At 49.3% G+C, this 16,753-nt stretch overlaps 1 protein-coding gene across 2 annotated transcripts; it reads right to left on the reverse strand.

Annotated features, from left to right (window-relative positions):
* Positions 1–644: 644 nt before the first annotated feature.
* Fn3k (fructosamine 3 kinase) lies at positions 645–15,625 on the reverse strand. Of its 2 annotated transcripts, none has more exons than XM_046463176.2 (6): positions 15,429–15,625; positions 13,562–13,713; positions 12,664–12,755; positions 12,305–12,387; positions 1,894–2,016; positions 645–1,047 (listed from the first exon to the last, which is right to left on the reverse strand). In XM_046463176.2, the coding sequence occupies exons 1-6, from the start codon at positions 15,567–15,569 to the stop codon at positions 709–711; spliced, it is 930 nt and encodes a 309-aa protein (XP_046319132.1). In that variant the 5' UTR covers positions 15,570–15,625; the 3' UTR covers positions 645–708. The 2 variants fall into 2 exon arrangements, with proteins under 2 accessions (XP_046319132.1, XP_046319134.1); XM_046463178.2 differs by having other exon boundaries at positions 15,309–15,432.
* Positions 15,626–16,753: the final 1,128 nt, after the last annotated feature.

Consider the following 16,753-nt stretch of genomic DNA (forward strand, 5'->3'; position numbering starts at 1 on the left):
GTGAGGCGTGGCCGAGCGGGGTGGGCGGGGAGCGAGGGCGGCCTCTAGATTCGAAGCCGGGCCCAGGGGATCCAGGGCGGGGTCTGGATGCGGAGACCCGCGAAGTGGGGCGAGGCCGGAGGCGGGTTTGGACGCGCGGGGCGGGATCTAGAGGCGAAGGTGACGGAGCGGGGGTTTGGCGGCGCGGCGGGGCGGAGCCCGGGGCCCCGCACGGCTTGAGCTCCCGGAGGACCCCGACCGGTCTCGTCCCCAGCGGCCCTTCAGTTGTGACAGCCTGGCGTTCAGGAAACTAGCCCTCCTACAACGCAGACGCCCGGCCCCGGGGCACCCCGATACTCCAGCTGCTCAAGTCCAGGCCCCTGAGCCCGCGGACACGCTGATGGAAGCAGCCCCAGGCCCGGGAGACACAGCACCACAGGCCTCACTTGCCCGTCCACCCTCCGTGTGGTGCGGGCTCCGCACCTCAGGCATCGGGATCAGCTTGAGCCAATCACGGTGTGTGTGGACCTCTGCAGGGCTTCCAGGAATCCATCTTTTGCCCTCATGGCAACCAGTTAAGACACCTGGAGGCTATCCCAATGACTGGGCCCTAGGACTCCAGACCAGCTGCATGCAGGGTGGACGCAGATGAAACCAGCACCCAGTTGGGACCCAAGAGCCTGCTCCGACTTTATTCAGGTGCTCCCTGCCCTTTGCTGGAGCCTTCTGCTACTTGAGCAGCTTCCTCATGGTGCCCAGGGATGGGCTTCTGTACTCCCGCCCAAAGTGATTCCAGTGGTTTAGGTAGTTAAAGAGCTGGTACAGCAGCAGCCTTCTGTCAAACCCCGGGGCCTTGGGGATCTTCCGGTGGTAGGCTGTGAAGAAGGATCTGGGAAACCCCCCAAACATCAAGGCAATTGCCAGTTCAAACTCAGAATGGCCGTAGAAGGAAGCTGGGTCATAAATAATGGGCCCTTCATCATCCTCAGCCACATTTCCTGACCAGAGATCCCCATGCAGCAGGGCAGGGACAATCTCTAGGCCACAAAACAGATCAGGGATCTTCACCTAGGAAAGCAACCGTTAGACAGTTAAGGGACAGCATCCAGTTCTCGGAAATAAGACAAAGACAGCCACATGTTGGTTCAAGGTCTAACCATGCACTGTCTACCAGAGGTTAGGGTCATCTGACCCCAGGGGAGTGCAGCTTTGCCTCCTGTTGACTAGTAGTAAATTATGTCCAGAGGTTTGCAGAGCTAATCATCTCTGCACTGTTCAGACTCCCAGAGTGCTTTTTTATCATCCTGAAGACTAAGCCAGTTTTGTTCCTGACTTAGCAAACATTCTGGTCTATTTTAGCTGCACATATAATATCTGCATCTCTGGGCTGGGGTTGTAGTTCAGTGGTAGACCACTTGCCTAGCATGTGTGAGGAACTGGATTCAATCCACACCCCATAAAAATAAGTAAAATAAAGGTATTGTGTCCATATACCACTATTTTTTTTTTAATTTTTAAATATCTGCATCTCTTTCTTATCCTGCTGATTACCTCATTAATGAGTGAAATGGAATTTCATCGATGCAAGCCCACCCTCGACTGATGAATAATTCTAACATTGGTTGGTAGTCCATTGCACTGGTAACCGTGTCTTCACTAATGGAGAGATATTTGTGCTTTGACAGAGGACCAAAAGCAAGAGCACATAAGTGTCATCAACCATAATAGGAGTAATAGCAAAATCACCACTCAGAGCCAGGTAGCTGCTCCTCCTGAGGAAAGCCTCAGCTTACATACCCTATGGCTCAGCCAAGCGTCTGCTCCAGGACTATGTCCTCCCAGGGAAACCCGAATGAATGGGGTGGGCTACTGAGAGGACAGCCTACTTCCCTGAAAAGTGACTGCTGCACCCACCTGCAGCCTTGACCAGAGTTCTCGTGCCTCCCGGTCAGCATAGTCCTTCTCGATGAGGTCCAGCTGTGATTGGAGCCGGTGCCGGGTGAAAAAGGTCGCCCAGTCATCCTGCCACTCGTTCACCTGGGCAACAGGGGAAGAGGCCAGGACTGCAACTCAGAGCCACAGGACCCCTGCACGTGGAGTCTGCTACGCCCTGGAGCAGTCACCACCAAGCACAGCAGGGTGAGCTAGCAAGCCAACAGAAGAGATGAGATGGAGTCTTAAAGCAGTTAACCCAAAAGGTATGCAGGGAAAAGGGAAGAGCAATGGCACAAATGAAACCAGACTCAAACCCAAACACATCAATAAGCACATAAAATGCCAAGGTCCAGGCATAATGGACACTCCTGTGTCCCTGCTGCCCAGGAGGCTGAGACAGGAGAACTAAAGGTTCAGGACCAGTTTTGGGGGAACTTAGGGTGAGCTGTCTCAAAATAAAGAAATTAAAAAAGGGATGAGGATGTATCTCAGTGGTAAAGTGCCCCTGGGTAGAATCCCCCCTGTAACAAAATTTAAAAAAAAATAAAATAAAAACAGGATTCTGGGCTGGGGTTGTAGCTCAGTGGTAGAGCACTTGCCTAGCACATGTAAGGCCCTGAGTTTGATCCTCAGCACCATATAAAGATAAATAAATAAAATAAAGGTATTGTATCTATCTAAATAACAAAAAAAAAATTAAAAACAGGATTCTAGTGCTGGGGATATAGCTCAGTTGGTAGAGTGCTTGCCTTGCATGCACAAGGTCCTGGGTTCAATACCTGGTACCACAAAAATAAATAAATAAATAGATAAATAAATAAGTAAACAGGATTCTATCCCCAGTACTGCAAAAATAAAAAATAAATATTCTAGTTAAATAACAGACTTGAAGTTTGGGAAAATAAAGCAAGAACCAACTCTCAGTGCAAAAATACACTTTATAAGCAAAAACAGAAATAGTTTTAAAGGAAAATTGCTATCACTAGTCAAATAAAGCTGGAGTAGCTCTATTAATATAAAAAAAAAAAAACGGATATATCAGATATATACTGTCACCGAGTATGAAGAAAGTCATTTCACAAGGTGGAGGGTGAGTGACGAGGAGGACATAAAAATTCTATATGTGTATGCCTCCAATAAAGAGCTCCAAAATACAGGAAAATAAAACAAATGTAACTGCAAACAGAAACAGAGGTCTGCAGTGAGACTCTGCTGAGTGCAGAAGTGTATGCCGTCCTCACACCCACATGCGGAGAGGCCAGCAGGGTTGAGATCCTGAGTGTGCACTCCTAATCTGGTGGGAAAACAGGCCCTGCCAAAGAGGGAGGGGGATTTGCCTCACTCCCCACAGGCACATGTGTGAGGAAACCCTAAGAGACACAGCAGGTAGGGGGTCATCTCACCAGCCCATGGCCACCTCTGAGGCCCTAGGGGCCAGCCCTTGATCCTGGACATCAGCCTATGGATGGAGAGAAGTGTCTGATGTTCAGTCACCCAGCTGTGGCTTCTGTGTGGCAGCCCTCACAGACCAAGACACCACTGGAGATTTCAGCCTCTTAGTAATTGATAGAGAAGTAGGCAGAAAAGCAGAAGATGAGTCAATTTCAACAATTCTATCATCTAACGAGTCAACACTCCACCAGCAACGGCTTACACACTGTCTTTCCAAGTGCACAAGGAGCATTCACCAAGAGAGTCATTTTCTGGGCCATAAAATAAATCTCCATAACTTGAAAGGAGCCTCAGTCCTACAGTATATACCAGCTAACCACAATGGAAATAAACGAGAAATCAGTAGGCCTCGGGGAAATCCCCAAATGTTTGAAATAAATGACATGCTTCCAAAGTCTACAGTTATGGCAGGAATCGAAAAGGAAATAAAAAAAAAAAGTATTTTGAATTGAAAAAAAAGTGAAAATATGGCACAATTTGTGGGGCACTGCTAAAGCAGTACTCAGGGAAATTTATAGCACTAGACCCCTGCGTTAAAAGAAGAGCTTGAATCGGTGACCTCACCTAGAAAAAGAAGAGCACGTTAAACCTAACATAAGCAGGAAAAGTAAAATTTTAAAGATCTTATCAGATATTAAAGAAATAGAAAAGCAACAGTAAAGAAAAGCAACTTACAAGATGCAGGCTTTATGGGAAGAACAGTAATCGCGATAAACCTCTAGCCAAATGGGTCAGGCTGAAAAGAGGAAAGCCACAGGAGAATGAAAAAGAGTCACAATGCACAGCCTCCAGACAGCAAAGGACAACCAGGAAATGTTTTAAGACCTGTGCAGAGAAATTCAGAGCCTAGATCAAATTGATAAACTCCTTGAAAGACACTAGCAAATCTCAGTCAAAAAGAGAAACCAAGCAGCCTTCTATTAATGAAGCTGTAGCTAGGGCTGGATTGTAGCTCAGTGGTGGAGCACTTGCCTAGCACATGTGAGGCACTGGGTTTGAATCTCGGCACCACATAAAAATAAATAAATAAAGCTATTGTGTCCATCTACAACTAAAAATATTTTAAAAAATAAAAAAGGAAGCAGCTATAACTAAAGTCTTATAGACGGTTACAGACCCATATGCCACCACTGGTTAATTCTAGAAAATATTTAAGAAGAAAGTAATACCCATTTCACAGCAACTTTTCCAGAAAGACATGGAATACATCCCAACCTATTTCTCTTATACCATATAAAAGATATTATAAGAAAAGAAAACTACAGATGAATTTCCCTGAACACAAATGCAAACATCCTAAGCAGAATTTTAGCAAATAGAACCCAACAGCAATATAAGAAGAAAATTGCATCTCAACTAGGAAAATACTCAAAAATAATCAATGCAATTCACCATATTAATAAAAGGAAAAAGAAAATCCACTTGATCATTGCAAAAGATGCAGGAAAAGCATTTGATAAAATCTAGCGTCCATTCCTGATGAGAACTCCCAGAAAACTAGGAACAGAAGTGAGGTTCTTCAGCCTGATAAAGAGAAACCTACTGTGAAGTTCACACATCACAGGGAAGACCCAGTGCTCCCCAAGACCAAGAAAAAGTATCACATGCTCTCTCACCACTTTGATGGAACACCAAAAAAAGAGAAAATAAAGTAAAGCCCTACACATTGGGATGAAAGAAGTAAAACACTTCACAGTAAACATGATGTCTATGTAGAAAATCTGACCTATAAAATAAAAATAATAAGAGAACCAGGATGTGGTGTAGCTTGCCGCAGTCTGGCTGGGCACAAATGCCGCAGTCTGGCTGGGCACACAATCACGAGCCACCACACAGCTTGTAGATTCAAACAGCAACTCTTTATTCCCGAACTCACACCAGCCGTCTACAATCACGTTCTGGGGAAATCCACGTTCTCTTCCCAAATCCTCCTTCTCTCCCAAATTCACCTCCACTGGGCTTCTATCTCCAAAATATACTGTCTGAATCCCGTGAGAACTCAAGGGGAACTCAGGCAGCAGGATACGCCCTATTCCCAGCAGGAATAATCTTAAACCTTAAACCTGGAACCTAAACTGGGAACGCCCTAAACAAGATTATCTTAAAACCGGGAACACCCTAATCTGCCTTGGTCCTTGAGCAAGGTTAAGTACATTCAATGTCACTGCAACATGGGGTACGCTGGCAAGGAAATTGTCATACTTACTTGGCTAATGGCTCCCAGCATCTCCCCCCTTCTGATTAATTAAACAACAAGCAATGTGGCTTAAGGACCGTGCCTGGTAGGTTGTCCAATTCAACATATGGTTCTTACCCGTCATCGGAAAACTGACCTTTAGGCGTCAGCCTCCTGTCTTAGGTTGATACCACTGCAATTGAATCATACCCGTCACTGACTACCGGTCCAGCATACAGCCATACTTGTGGATAGGTCTATGCACCAGTGGGGGGGTGAGGTTCTTTGCCTCACCTCTGTTGGCCCCCAAATTTGGCCTTGGTGCCAGTGGGGGAGTGAGGTTAATGTGGCTTATGGACCGTGCCTGGTAGGTTGTCCAATTCAACATATGGTTCTTACCCGTCATCGGAAAACTGACCTTTAGGCGTCAGCCTCCTGTCTTAGGTTGATACCACTGCAATTGGATCATACCCGTCACTGACTACCGGTCCAGCATAAGCCATTGGCCCCCAAATTTTAGACCATCACTAGCAGAAGGGAGGAGGATACAGAAATGCCACGACACCAAGCCAATTGACGGCTCCTTGGGAAAAATTGCATCACTGGTGACACCATCAGCAAAGATATGCCAGCACTACCACAACTAACATGGGGTGCACTGGCAAGGAAATAAAATTTGCATCACTGGTTAATCACTGTCGCAGATGTAAGAATGGCCAAGCTGGAGTTCTGGATATCTGCTGTTATGGATTTGAGTCAAATCATCTTCTTTTCGATCTGTAGAAACTGTTTTAGTTAATCTCTATGGAATCCAAATGGGCTGCTGTTCTCCCTGTGGAAAAACACAAACAAAACCCCGACTCCAGACAATCACTGGGTCAGGACCTTTCCATTGTCCTGTTAGAATATCTTTCCAAAGTACTTTAGGCTTATGTACATTTTTTGGATACATATGCCTTTCCGCAGCACTAAGTCCTGATGAATCCAAATTTAAAAAGTTTAGAGTAAAAAGCGTTATTTTAAGTTTATCTTTGGGGGATATATACCCCCTTCCAATTCCCTCTTTTTGCTTTAATAAGTATGTCTGTATCTAATAGTTGTCTTAGCTTTTTGCATTTTCTATCTGTGTAATACCTTACTTGACATTTTCAACCATTTTTATCTTATTTCTATCTTCTAGTTTTTTTTTTCCCCCCTAAGGTTTGTATTTTTACCCTTAGTTGCTTATTTTCCTTCTAGTTTTTTTTTTTTTTCTTCCTATTTTGTGGGTTTAAAATTCTTGTCTTCCTACATTTTTTATCTTCCTATCTTTTTTTATCTTTCTACATCTTCTCTCTTTTTTTACCTTTCTGTACTTTTGTCTTTAAAGTTTTTCACTTTAAATTTTTAATCTTCTTTATCTAAATATCTTTTATCCTATTATCTTCCCATTTTTTTTAAGTAATGCCTTTATGATTAACTAGGCTTCGAATGACGCAATCTTTCCTCGTCATGAAGGCATTTTAACCACCTTCAATTTAACCTTTTAAAGCCTTCCAATTATCATCTATACTGTACTTTTAAATGTACTTTTTCACCACCTACAACTTCACTCTTTTAAACGAGGCTTAGATTGTTTAAATCGCTTCAATGTTAGTTTACATGGCTGCCTTTCAACCAAAGGCTTTTTTTTTTAACTCCATTGAGAAGCTTTGTCTCAATCTGCCATGTACAAATATCTTTTTCTTCTTTCTTCCTTTCTCAAGCTTTTAAATTAAGTCTAGTTTCCTCAAATTCTTTTTATTTTTATTTTTTTTTTTTTTTAAATATTTATTTATTTAGTTAGTTATTGGCGGACACAACATCTTTGTTTGTATGTGGTGCTGAGGATCGAACCCGGGCCGCACGCATGACAGGCGAGCGCGCTACCACTTGAGCCACATCCCCAGCCCTCTCAAATTCTTTTTAAATGGCATTTTACAACTTTTTACTTTACCACACAGATTATATCATCTAGAATCATTTCTTTTTCCTTTAACCTTTTATATTAAAATATATTTCCACATCTTGAATCTTTTTATCTCTTTTTTAACCATTAACCCTTTTTATAAATTCACATTTTGAAACAACTCTTATAAAATTTCTGATTTAGACAAATTACTCCACTTTAATAAGATGAAAGACTTTCATGTTTTTTATGATACTATAATACTATAATTGAAACCCAACTGAAAATTTTTCTACTCTTTGTATATAAATTACACATGATAGAATCTTAACACTTAGTAACCTTGTTTTAGCAAAGACACAGACACAAAGCAATATTAAACATTTTTCCATTTACCAATTTATGAAAACACACATAATGTTTAAATATATTACCTTATGGAACTTAATAAGTAAAGAGTACTTGATTTCATATTTAGTGGCTGATATTTTAACACTTTAGCTTTGTAAATTAATCAGATGTCTGTAAAAACCAAGATCTTAGACAAATGTAGTAAACAGAACTAGCATCTCTTTCTTGTTGAAGAAAAATCCTTCTACAGGATACCATGATGGTCTCATTAATATACTTAATAACTCATTAGCTTAGTAGTATAGTGACCCTGGATTCAATACCCAGTACCACCAAAAAAAAAAAAAAAATGGATGAGCATCAGAATGATTCGGCTGAGGGAGACACCAGACAAAACAGGACAAACCCCCTGATTGTATTGCATTAAACTTCACAGAACAGCTTACTGCAGGAAGTCGGGCCAGTGCCCACCCGGAGGAGGCAAGGGCAGGAGGAAGGTACCGAAGGTCTGGGTGCTTCTTACCTTGGCTGTGCTAAGTGGGTCCTGAGAGTACCTGTGTGTGCCAAAACTCACCCGACTGCCAGCTTCAAATGGGTGCAGTTCCTGTCAACTACACCTGGTTTCTCTGGGACAGCCTTCCACAGGAGGTCTCAGAAAGCTCCCATTCCACTGTGGGGCAGCTGGACAGCCCTGATCTGTGGTCCTCCCAGTGGAGAATGCCCACAGGCTTGGATGCTGTGGTGACTTGGCTTGGGGTTCACCCCTGCTGCTGGGTGTACCTCAAGAGCAGGACGAGGTGCCCCTCCCCACAGCCTGTCAGACCCCAGCACTGAGGGGCACCATGCTGCACTCATGACTCCCTATTTACCTGCTCAGGCTCCCCATGCCCCAGATCCACCCTCCTGCTGGAAGATGGCCAGATCACAAAAGACACGGATTTCATGATGGGGACGGGAAGTCAGCATTGGCAAGTCCAGTCCCACCCTGGACTGGGGCCATGATTGTCAAACCCACAGACAGAAGGGGCCTTCCCCTAGACTGCTCAGGGCAGGTGCCACCTGGTGCTCAGCTGGTTTTGAGACTGGCTCCCCTGACAGAGAGGCAAGGAGGGGTGATGGCCAGGGCCCAGGTCACACCCTGCTCCTGCACTCACTGGCTGCCACGCCTTGGGAGGTCACTTGGTCCTTGCACATGTGTCTCCTTATTTGCTAATTCGGCAGGTCAGCGGCATCACTGGCCGATGCCTCGTTGCCCACCATGGCATGTGTGAGTTGAGCCAGACAACTTGAGGACCGCAGCCCTGAAGCACCCTTCAGAGCCACCAGCCAGGAATGCCTGCACTGGTGTCATCCTCAGGCATGCTGGGACTGAGGTGAAATCGCAGGATCTGCAGGAAGCTGCTTTCTTGCCCTCAGGCAGGACAATCTAAGTGACAGAGTGGTGGTACTGCCCCTGAAGCCTGACCTTCAAACCCCTCCCTGCAATAACTGGTGCAGATCCAGCACCTGGAGAAGGAAGTGCTTGTCCAGCTGTCCCAGCCTGGACCAAGCACTCAGAGGGATGCAGGTGGCATTTTCTGGCACAGCCACAGAGGCTCCTGTGAAATAGAGGTGCCCTGTCAAGCCTGTGGCCAGTGGCTCTTCCCAGTAAGCACTGTTCAGTAGACCCAGTGTCTCTCACACCATCTGGGATGCATTCTTTGGCCTTCTCGGCCACCTGTCCCACAGTCCTAGCACAGCTGGACTGAGGGCCAGACACTAGCACTCAGCAGGGCACAAAATGAGCCAGCTGCCACTGCCGACAGGGCTGGTGGTCCCAATGGGGCTCAGGGCTCCAGTGTCTAAGAAGCCCGCCCACCCACATTGCCCACGAAGGGCTGCTGCCTCCCCCAAGGACCCACTCAGCCCTCCCAAGGAGTGGGAGGCCTCAGAACCTGCAGCCAGTCTGAGGCACTACATGTGGGACAATCGTGCCATAGCTCAAAGGAGGTGGAGCAGGTGCCCCCAGGTCCCCAGTCCCTCCTGGTAGACTGCAGTCTAAAGGGATCTCAGGGGCCACCTGTGTTTCAGACCAGTCCCACTTTCCTGTGCTTCACACAGTGGGGTTCTGTGCAAGACTTCATTTCTCAATTTCTGCATATTTAAAAAACATTGCACCTGGCCATCCAAGTCTTAAAGACCCCCACCACTGGCAGCCTTAACATCTAACGCGAGATGACAAGCCATCTTGCCTCGGGTGACGGAGCCATGCTGGTCACCGGCTCCAGACAGATGTATAACCCCAGAGGAGCCCGTGTAGTTGAGGTCTGAGCATCTTGACAAGCCTGGTGAGTCACATGCAGTTCTAGGACCCCGATGGGAGGCCTGCCTGTTGCCTGGGTCCGTAAGTCCACCCAGGCTTCAGAAGGATCTCGCCAAAGTGACCTTGGACTGGAAGACTCACCCTCCCTCCCCAGAGAGAGAGTTGGTCATTGTCCACAGGGGCCCAACAGGTCAGGGAAGGTCCAAGGAGGGGGAGGATTTGAGAGCATGACTTTCAAAAGCAATAAGTCTAACCAGGACAGGCTCTTATGAGATAGGACTCTCTCTAACAAGGCAGAACATGCCTGCCCCAGCTTCTTCTAGGTGGCCTGGGGAGAGAGATAAGCCTCCTTCAGATCTGCATGGGCTTCAGAGATGGCAGTACAAGTGGCCCCAGCCACAGAAAGAACACAGCTCAACATGCTACAGTGTGGTGGACCTTGAAAACACGGCTAGGTAAAAGGGACTGGACACAAGAGGCTGCGCACCTTGGCCCCATTGATAGGACTGTCTGGAATAGGTGGATGCTCAGAGACACCAGGTTCTTGGTTGCAGTACAGTTGACTGACTGCCAATGCCACGTTTGTGGATGAAGATATTCTGGCATTAGGTGGTGACAATGACATTGTGAATATACTAAAAATCACTGAATTAGCTATTTGCAGTGGTGCACACCTATAATCCCAGAAACTCAGGAGGCTGAGACAGGAGGATTGAAAGTTTAAGGCTAGCCTCAGAAATTTAGGGAGGCCCTAAACGACTCAGTGAGACCCCATCTTGAAATAAAAAATAAGGGGCTGGGGATGTGGCTCAAGCAGTAACGCGCTTGCCTGGCATGCGCGGGGCACTGGGTTTAATCCTCAGCACCACATAAAAATAAAAAATAAAGATGTTGTGTGTGGGAAGCCATTCTCGCACGTGATTTGAGTTACCTCCCTGGCTGGGTGAGAGGCGCTTAGACAACTGTGTCAGAGCCTTCCCCACCCTGTCCCAGGTGCGAGGGCTTGTCCGTGTGGAGGTGTGCCTGGCCACTGACCCGAAGACCAATCACTGACCCTGACCTTGGAATGCTGCCCCCCTCGACCTTCATTGGATGGGATTTTACCTTGAATATTTTGTTCCCCAATAAAAGCTCACTCCCTGGCATGCTCTCTCTCTCTCTCACTAGTCTCTTGTATAAACTTCGCCACCCCATTAGGTGGCTGGAGGCGGGAGCTAGGAGAAGCCGTCCCAGAGCTGGGTATTAAAGGGTAAGGAGAGTGTGTCTCTTTAATTTTAAACTCATAGTTAGTTTCTATGCCTCGAACCTCTTTTATGAAGCTCGCATGCTGGTCGCACGGCAGAGTTGTGTCCACCGAAAACTGAAAAATAAAATTTTTTTTTTTTTGAATTTTTTAATATTTATTTTTTAGTTCTCGGCGGACACAACATCTTTGTTTGTATGTGGTGCTGAGGATCGAACCCGGGCCGCACGCAAGCCAGGCGAGCGCGCTACCGCTTGAGCCACATCCCCAGCCCTAAAATTTTTGTTTTAGAGAGAGAGAGAGAGAGAGAGAGAATTTTAATATTTATTTATTTTTTAGTTTTCGGTGGACACAACATCTTTGTTTGTATGTGGCGCTGAGGATCGAACCCGGGCCGCACGCATGCCAGGCGAGCGCGCTACCGCTTGAGCCACATCCCCAGCCCTGAAAAATAAATATTAAAAAATTCTCTCTCTTCTCTCTCTCTCTCTCTCTCTCTCTCTCTAAAAAAAAAAAAAAAGAAAGAATGAAATTAAAAATAAAAAGAACCGGGAACGTAGCTCAGTAGTAAAGTGCCCTGGGTTCAATACCCAGTGCCAACAAGCAAAGCAAAGCAAACCAAACACCACTGAGTCATCCCGGCGGTAAAGAGCTGGGCTTTGTGCGATGTCAACTGCAACTCCATTGCATCTCCATGAGGGATGATAATTTGTTAAAGGACCTAGAAGAAACGCTGAGTGCCAAAGGCTTGGTCCCTGAGCCTGCGTGCTGCCCCCCTGCCCTCCCCTCCTGGGACCCCAGCCCGCACTGTCTTTGGAATTCAGAGACACATCTTGCTGAGGGGGGGGCATGCTGCCACACACGAGGGGTCCAGTGACCAGCACTGGGGTGTGGAGGATGGACATCAGCTATGCAGGGACATCCCCACCTGACACTCACCTGTGGAATGAAGCCACAGCACGTCACCGTGTGGAAGCCAAACTTGGTCACATACAGGGGCTCTGCACCCTCAGCCCTCCGGCCTGTCAACAGAGATCCTGGGCTGCAAACAAACACACCTGACAGAAGAGCCACCCCGACCAACTGGACAGCAGGGCTGGTCATGAAAGGGGCCGTCAGCCAATCCCACCAGCTTGTCCACTCCACTGAGATTCATATTTAATCATCTCATTCTGTAGATGCAGCATGGAGGGAGACGGCATACCATTCACCCTGCTATTGACATGCCACCAGGAAGCATCCTGGGCACTGTTCTGGGATAGCCCTGCCGCTGGGTAAGGAAAGCTGACTGGACATACCCACTGTGTTCTCCTCCGCCTTCACTTTCTCCCTGAGCTTCTGGTTGTACAGGTGCAAGTCTGCCATCTGGTCTCCAAGCTTGGAAGCCTGACTGAGGGAAGAAGAAACACAGCTATCAAGACGACCTCACCCAGGTGCTTTAGAGGCCTTACAACCCGCCCCACTCGTGCAGGGTGGCCCTGAGCATGCAGCGCCAAGAGGGACCAGCGAGCTCTGCAGATGTGCTGGCAGGAACAGAGCACTGATCTCTAGTCTGAAAGGGCTCCGCGGGGACACAGCACCAGCCCCTGCAGAACACTGCAGCCACAGGGGACACAGGAAGACAAGCAGGGGGCCCCGCCTGCCTGGGAGCAGGGGTGGCTTGGCCTCTTCTGCACCAGAGCATTTCTCACATTTTACACAGTGAACATGTTTGGCTTCTTCCTCTTCTTCAGTGCTGGGGACTGAACCCAGGGCCTCGAGCATGCTAGGCAAGGGCCCTACCCCTGAGCTGCATCCCCAGCCCTGACTTTACAAGGTGAAAAGCGATGTAAGACTCCAGACAATTAGTAGATCATCCTTGTTCAGCCCAAACTGAGCTGGCATGAGCACACACCAAAAGCACAAAGCAAGGCACAAGTTCAAATGCATGCTGTCTGCAGCCATGTCACAGCCAGACTGACCCCAAACCAGCACCAGCCGCACACAGAAAGCCCAAACTCTGTCTCAGGCAAGAAGGGCCTGTGCTGGCAGGGCAGTTATGTGGGCAGCTCCGCAAGCCCCTCTATCTGTCTCTCTTTCTCTTCTCTCCATCCCTGTCACTGTCTCTCTCTGTGTCTGTCCGTCTCTCTGTCCCTCTGTGTGTCTCTGTGTCTGGGTGTGCTTGTGTGTGTCCCTCTTACACACAGATACACTCACCTACTCAAGCTCTTCATCTTCAAGTACTCCATCACAAAGACAGCCCCACCTGCCGGCAGGTCTATCACCTTCAAGGGCCGAGGCGCCCGTACCAAGCCTGTGCTACGTAGGGCCTCCAGGCTTGCCATCTCCCCCTCAAACATCTGCCGGGCCTGTGTCCAAAACACCAGAACACCACCATGAGCCCCTTCAGCAACACAAGGTCCAGCTCCAGCAGGGGCCCCTGCCAGTCAGGCTGAGGGACTGGTAGACCATAACACCAGAATGAAGTCATAACGTGGGCTCAGAAGCCTCGGCCCCCCATGACCGAAAACCAGCAAGCCATCCATCCCTCATCCATCAGCAGCAGGGTGCACAGAAGCTGGCTTTAGCAAGCACGAGGCTGCCTGGGTGTTCGAGGAGCCTGGGGACGGGCAGGATGCTGCCACCCAACAGCCAGCTCTTGCTGAAGCAGTGAGGAGACATGGGCCACAAGAGGTGCAGGTATGGGGTGCAGGGTAGTGAGAGCTAACCAGGTCTTGGCTGCCCTGGGTCCCCTTAGCAGGGGGCAGCCTTGGGCAACCACAGCAAAGAGGGCCAGGGCATGGTGGAGGTGATGTGTCGGGGAGGGTGGGGCTGGGAGGGCAGCTGGGCCTGGCTCAAGTCCATTAGGGCCTGGAGAGTGGAAAGGAGCCATACAACTAACTTGTTCCCAAAGCCTCTGCTGGGACTCAGGGGTCTTTCTATTTCTAGAACACTCCTATAATTATCCCAATTTGACATCAGATGAGCTCTCTCCTATGAACACTACACTTCAGTGAAAAACGTGCTTATGAATGAGGTTTGTCAATACTTCTGCCCGTAGAATTTCAGGTTTAAAGCAAACCTTGTAAATGAGACCAAAACACCCACTGCCATGCAGGAGGAAACCTCAGGGGGAAACCAGGGATTGCCCTTCAAGGTGCCAGCCTGGTCCCTGACTCCTGAGCATACCTAGGTGGCAGGGCATTCACAAACTGCACTTAACACCCAGTCTGAGCCCCAAACTTCAGGCAGAGAACATCGGGGACACAGCCTGCTTTTATCCCAAGGGCTCTAACTGACACCTTCTCTGGAGCATGGTCTGAGCACCAACTGTGTGGGCCTGAGAGTCTCAAGGGGGAAAGGGGGATTCCTCACCTTGAGGGAGTCTCCTTCCCTGTGCCAACTGTGCTAAGCATCCCCAGGTGTGGTGCTGCCAGGGCACTGGGAGAAAGAGCTCTGAGACTCTCCAACACTGCCAGGACCACTGCCCATCAGGAGTGCAGGGCCTCTTGCTGCTTGGGTCTGCCGGTCAACAGCTTGCCCGCTCTCAGGGCCTATGGCTAACTTTCTCCGTGTTCATTGAGTTACTCAGGGCCTCACTAAGTTGCTGAGTCTGGCCTTGAACTCACCAGGTCCCAGGTCCCGGGTCCCAAGTCTCTGGGATCACAGGCATGGGCCACTGCAGGGCCAGAGATATTTTAAGCAGACCATAGAGACTCAGGTCTATTTGAACACGCCATGGCCTATAAGGAACCCTGGAGTCCTTTCTCTCCTCACCTGCTGGAGAGGGCACAGGTCTGAGAGGAGCAGGGCCCAGGGCTGAGGCCAGTCAGGACCAGAAGGTCCTGGGCTACGAGCCTGCCTCCCTCATACTCCCTGGATACAGAATCAAAACACCTAGAAAGCCACCAAAAGGAAGGATATCTATATGCAGCAAAGACAACTTAAAGCCCTCAAGATTCACGCTGCAGGTGCCAGCCCCAGGGCCGCTGTCTGACCAGGGCAGCGGGTAGCAGGCAGGCCACTAGGCCCAGCTCCCGAAAACCGCCGCTTCCCCCACGCCAGCCCTTTCCGCACAGCGCACCTGCGTCCTGCGGTTGACCTTGACGAACACCCGGCCAGCGTCTGTTTCGTAGGCACGGCCCTCGCTGATGCAGCCGGCCCCCGGAATCCCGAAGGCGCGCAGGGTCGCGGTGCGCAGCTCAGCGCGCAGCAGCTGCTCCATGGGTTCGCTGGGCCTGCAATGCCTGGATGGCGCAGACAGGGGCTGGGCGGGGACACTGGGCGCGGCCAGCGCAGCACCCCTGCCGCAGCAACTGAGAGCAGCCCCTCGGTGCGCGCTCTCGCTGCGCGCTCCCGCTCTGATCAGCTGCCCAGGGGGTGACAGTCTCCATGCCAGCGCTCCTAGGGCGACCGAGCGGAGGCGGCTAGCAGCGCTTGGCCCCTTGGCTGGGCCCACTCCAGATGGGCCCCAGCTCCACCCATCCCAGTGGAGGGAGACCCCTGCCCTGGTCCTGGCTGCTCTGGAATGAGTAGGGGTAAAAGGAGGGTCCTCCCCTTTTGTGGACACGGCACACCCTGGGGCAGAGCGCCCTGCACAGGGGGAGGCTGGAAGCCCTCCAGGGAAGGCCTGTGTCAGGACTCCCTCCCACTCAGGGAGCATGGGACAGACAGGAACTTGTTGTCCCTCAAAGGCAGGTCACAGTCCTGGATGGGTTGTCACACCATCCAGACAAGGCAGGAGTCTCAGAGGGTCTTAGCCAGACCCCCTGGCACTATTACTGATCTGGAGCTCTGCCCCTCAGGGATGGGCTGCTCTGTGGTCTGTTAACAGCAGTGACCCCTCAGGATATGACTCCTGACCAGAGGCAGCCACCCTGAGAAGGGAGCCTGCACAGACCCACACACCTGAGAACACTCACAAGCTGGCATGCACACTGTGCACAGTCAGGGCCAAGGGAGTCTAAAGTGGGACTCAGGACCAGGTCCAGGGGCTGCCTGGCCATCCCTCCTAACCTCCTCGGGAACCCCCAAGCCCTCCCCACCCAGTGCAGGCTCCTTATTAACCGTGCTTCCTTCCTCAGATAAGGGAAGCTGGAGTGGCACCTCTTCACTAGGCAAGCTGATGCAGGAGTGTGGCTTGGGCAGTTTGGCACCGGCCCAGGCACGTAGTGAGACCCTGTCTCAGAGGGGAAAAACAAATAAAAAATGAAATAAATAAATGAAAATCGAAAAGAACCCTGGAAGAGAGATTTGGAGCTAATAAACACTGGCTGAGCCTTCGTCACGTGCTAGGGCCCAAGTGAAATGTCAGTCAGCTGATCTGTGAAGGATCCTGCCATTAGCTCCCACCTTTCAGACGAAGAAACTGAGGCACAGAGAGATTGAGCAACTTGCCAAGGGTCCCAG

Source organism: Marmota monax, unplaced genomic scaffold (genome assembly GCF_021218885.2).
Source record: "Marmota monax isolate L192 unplaced genomic scaffold, Marmota_monax_Labrador192_F-V1.1 WCK01_AAM20220418_F8-fsc00220, whole genome shotgun sequence".
Classification (NCBI taxonomy): Eukaryota; Metazoa; Chordata; class Mammalia; order Rodentia; family Sciuridae; genus Marmota; species Marmota monax.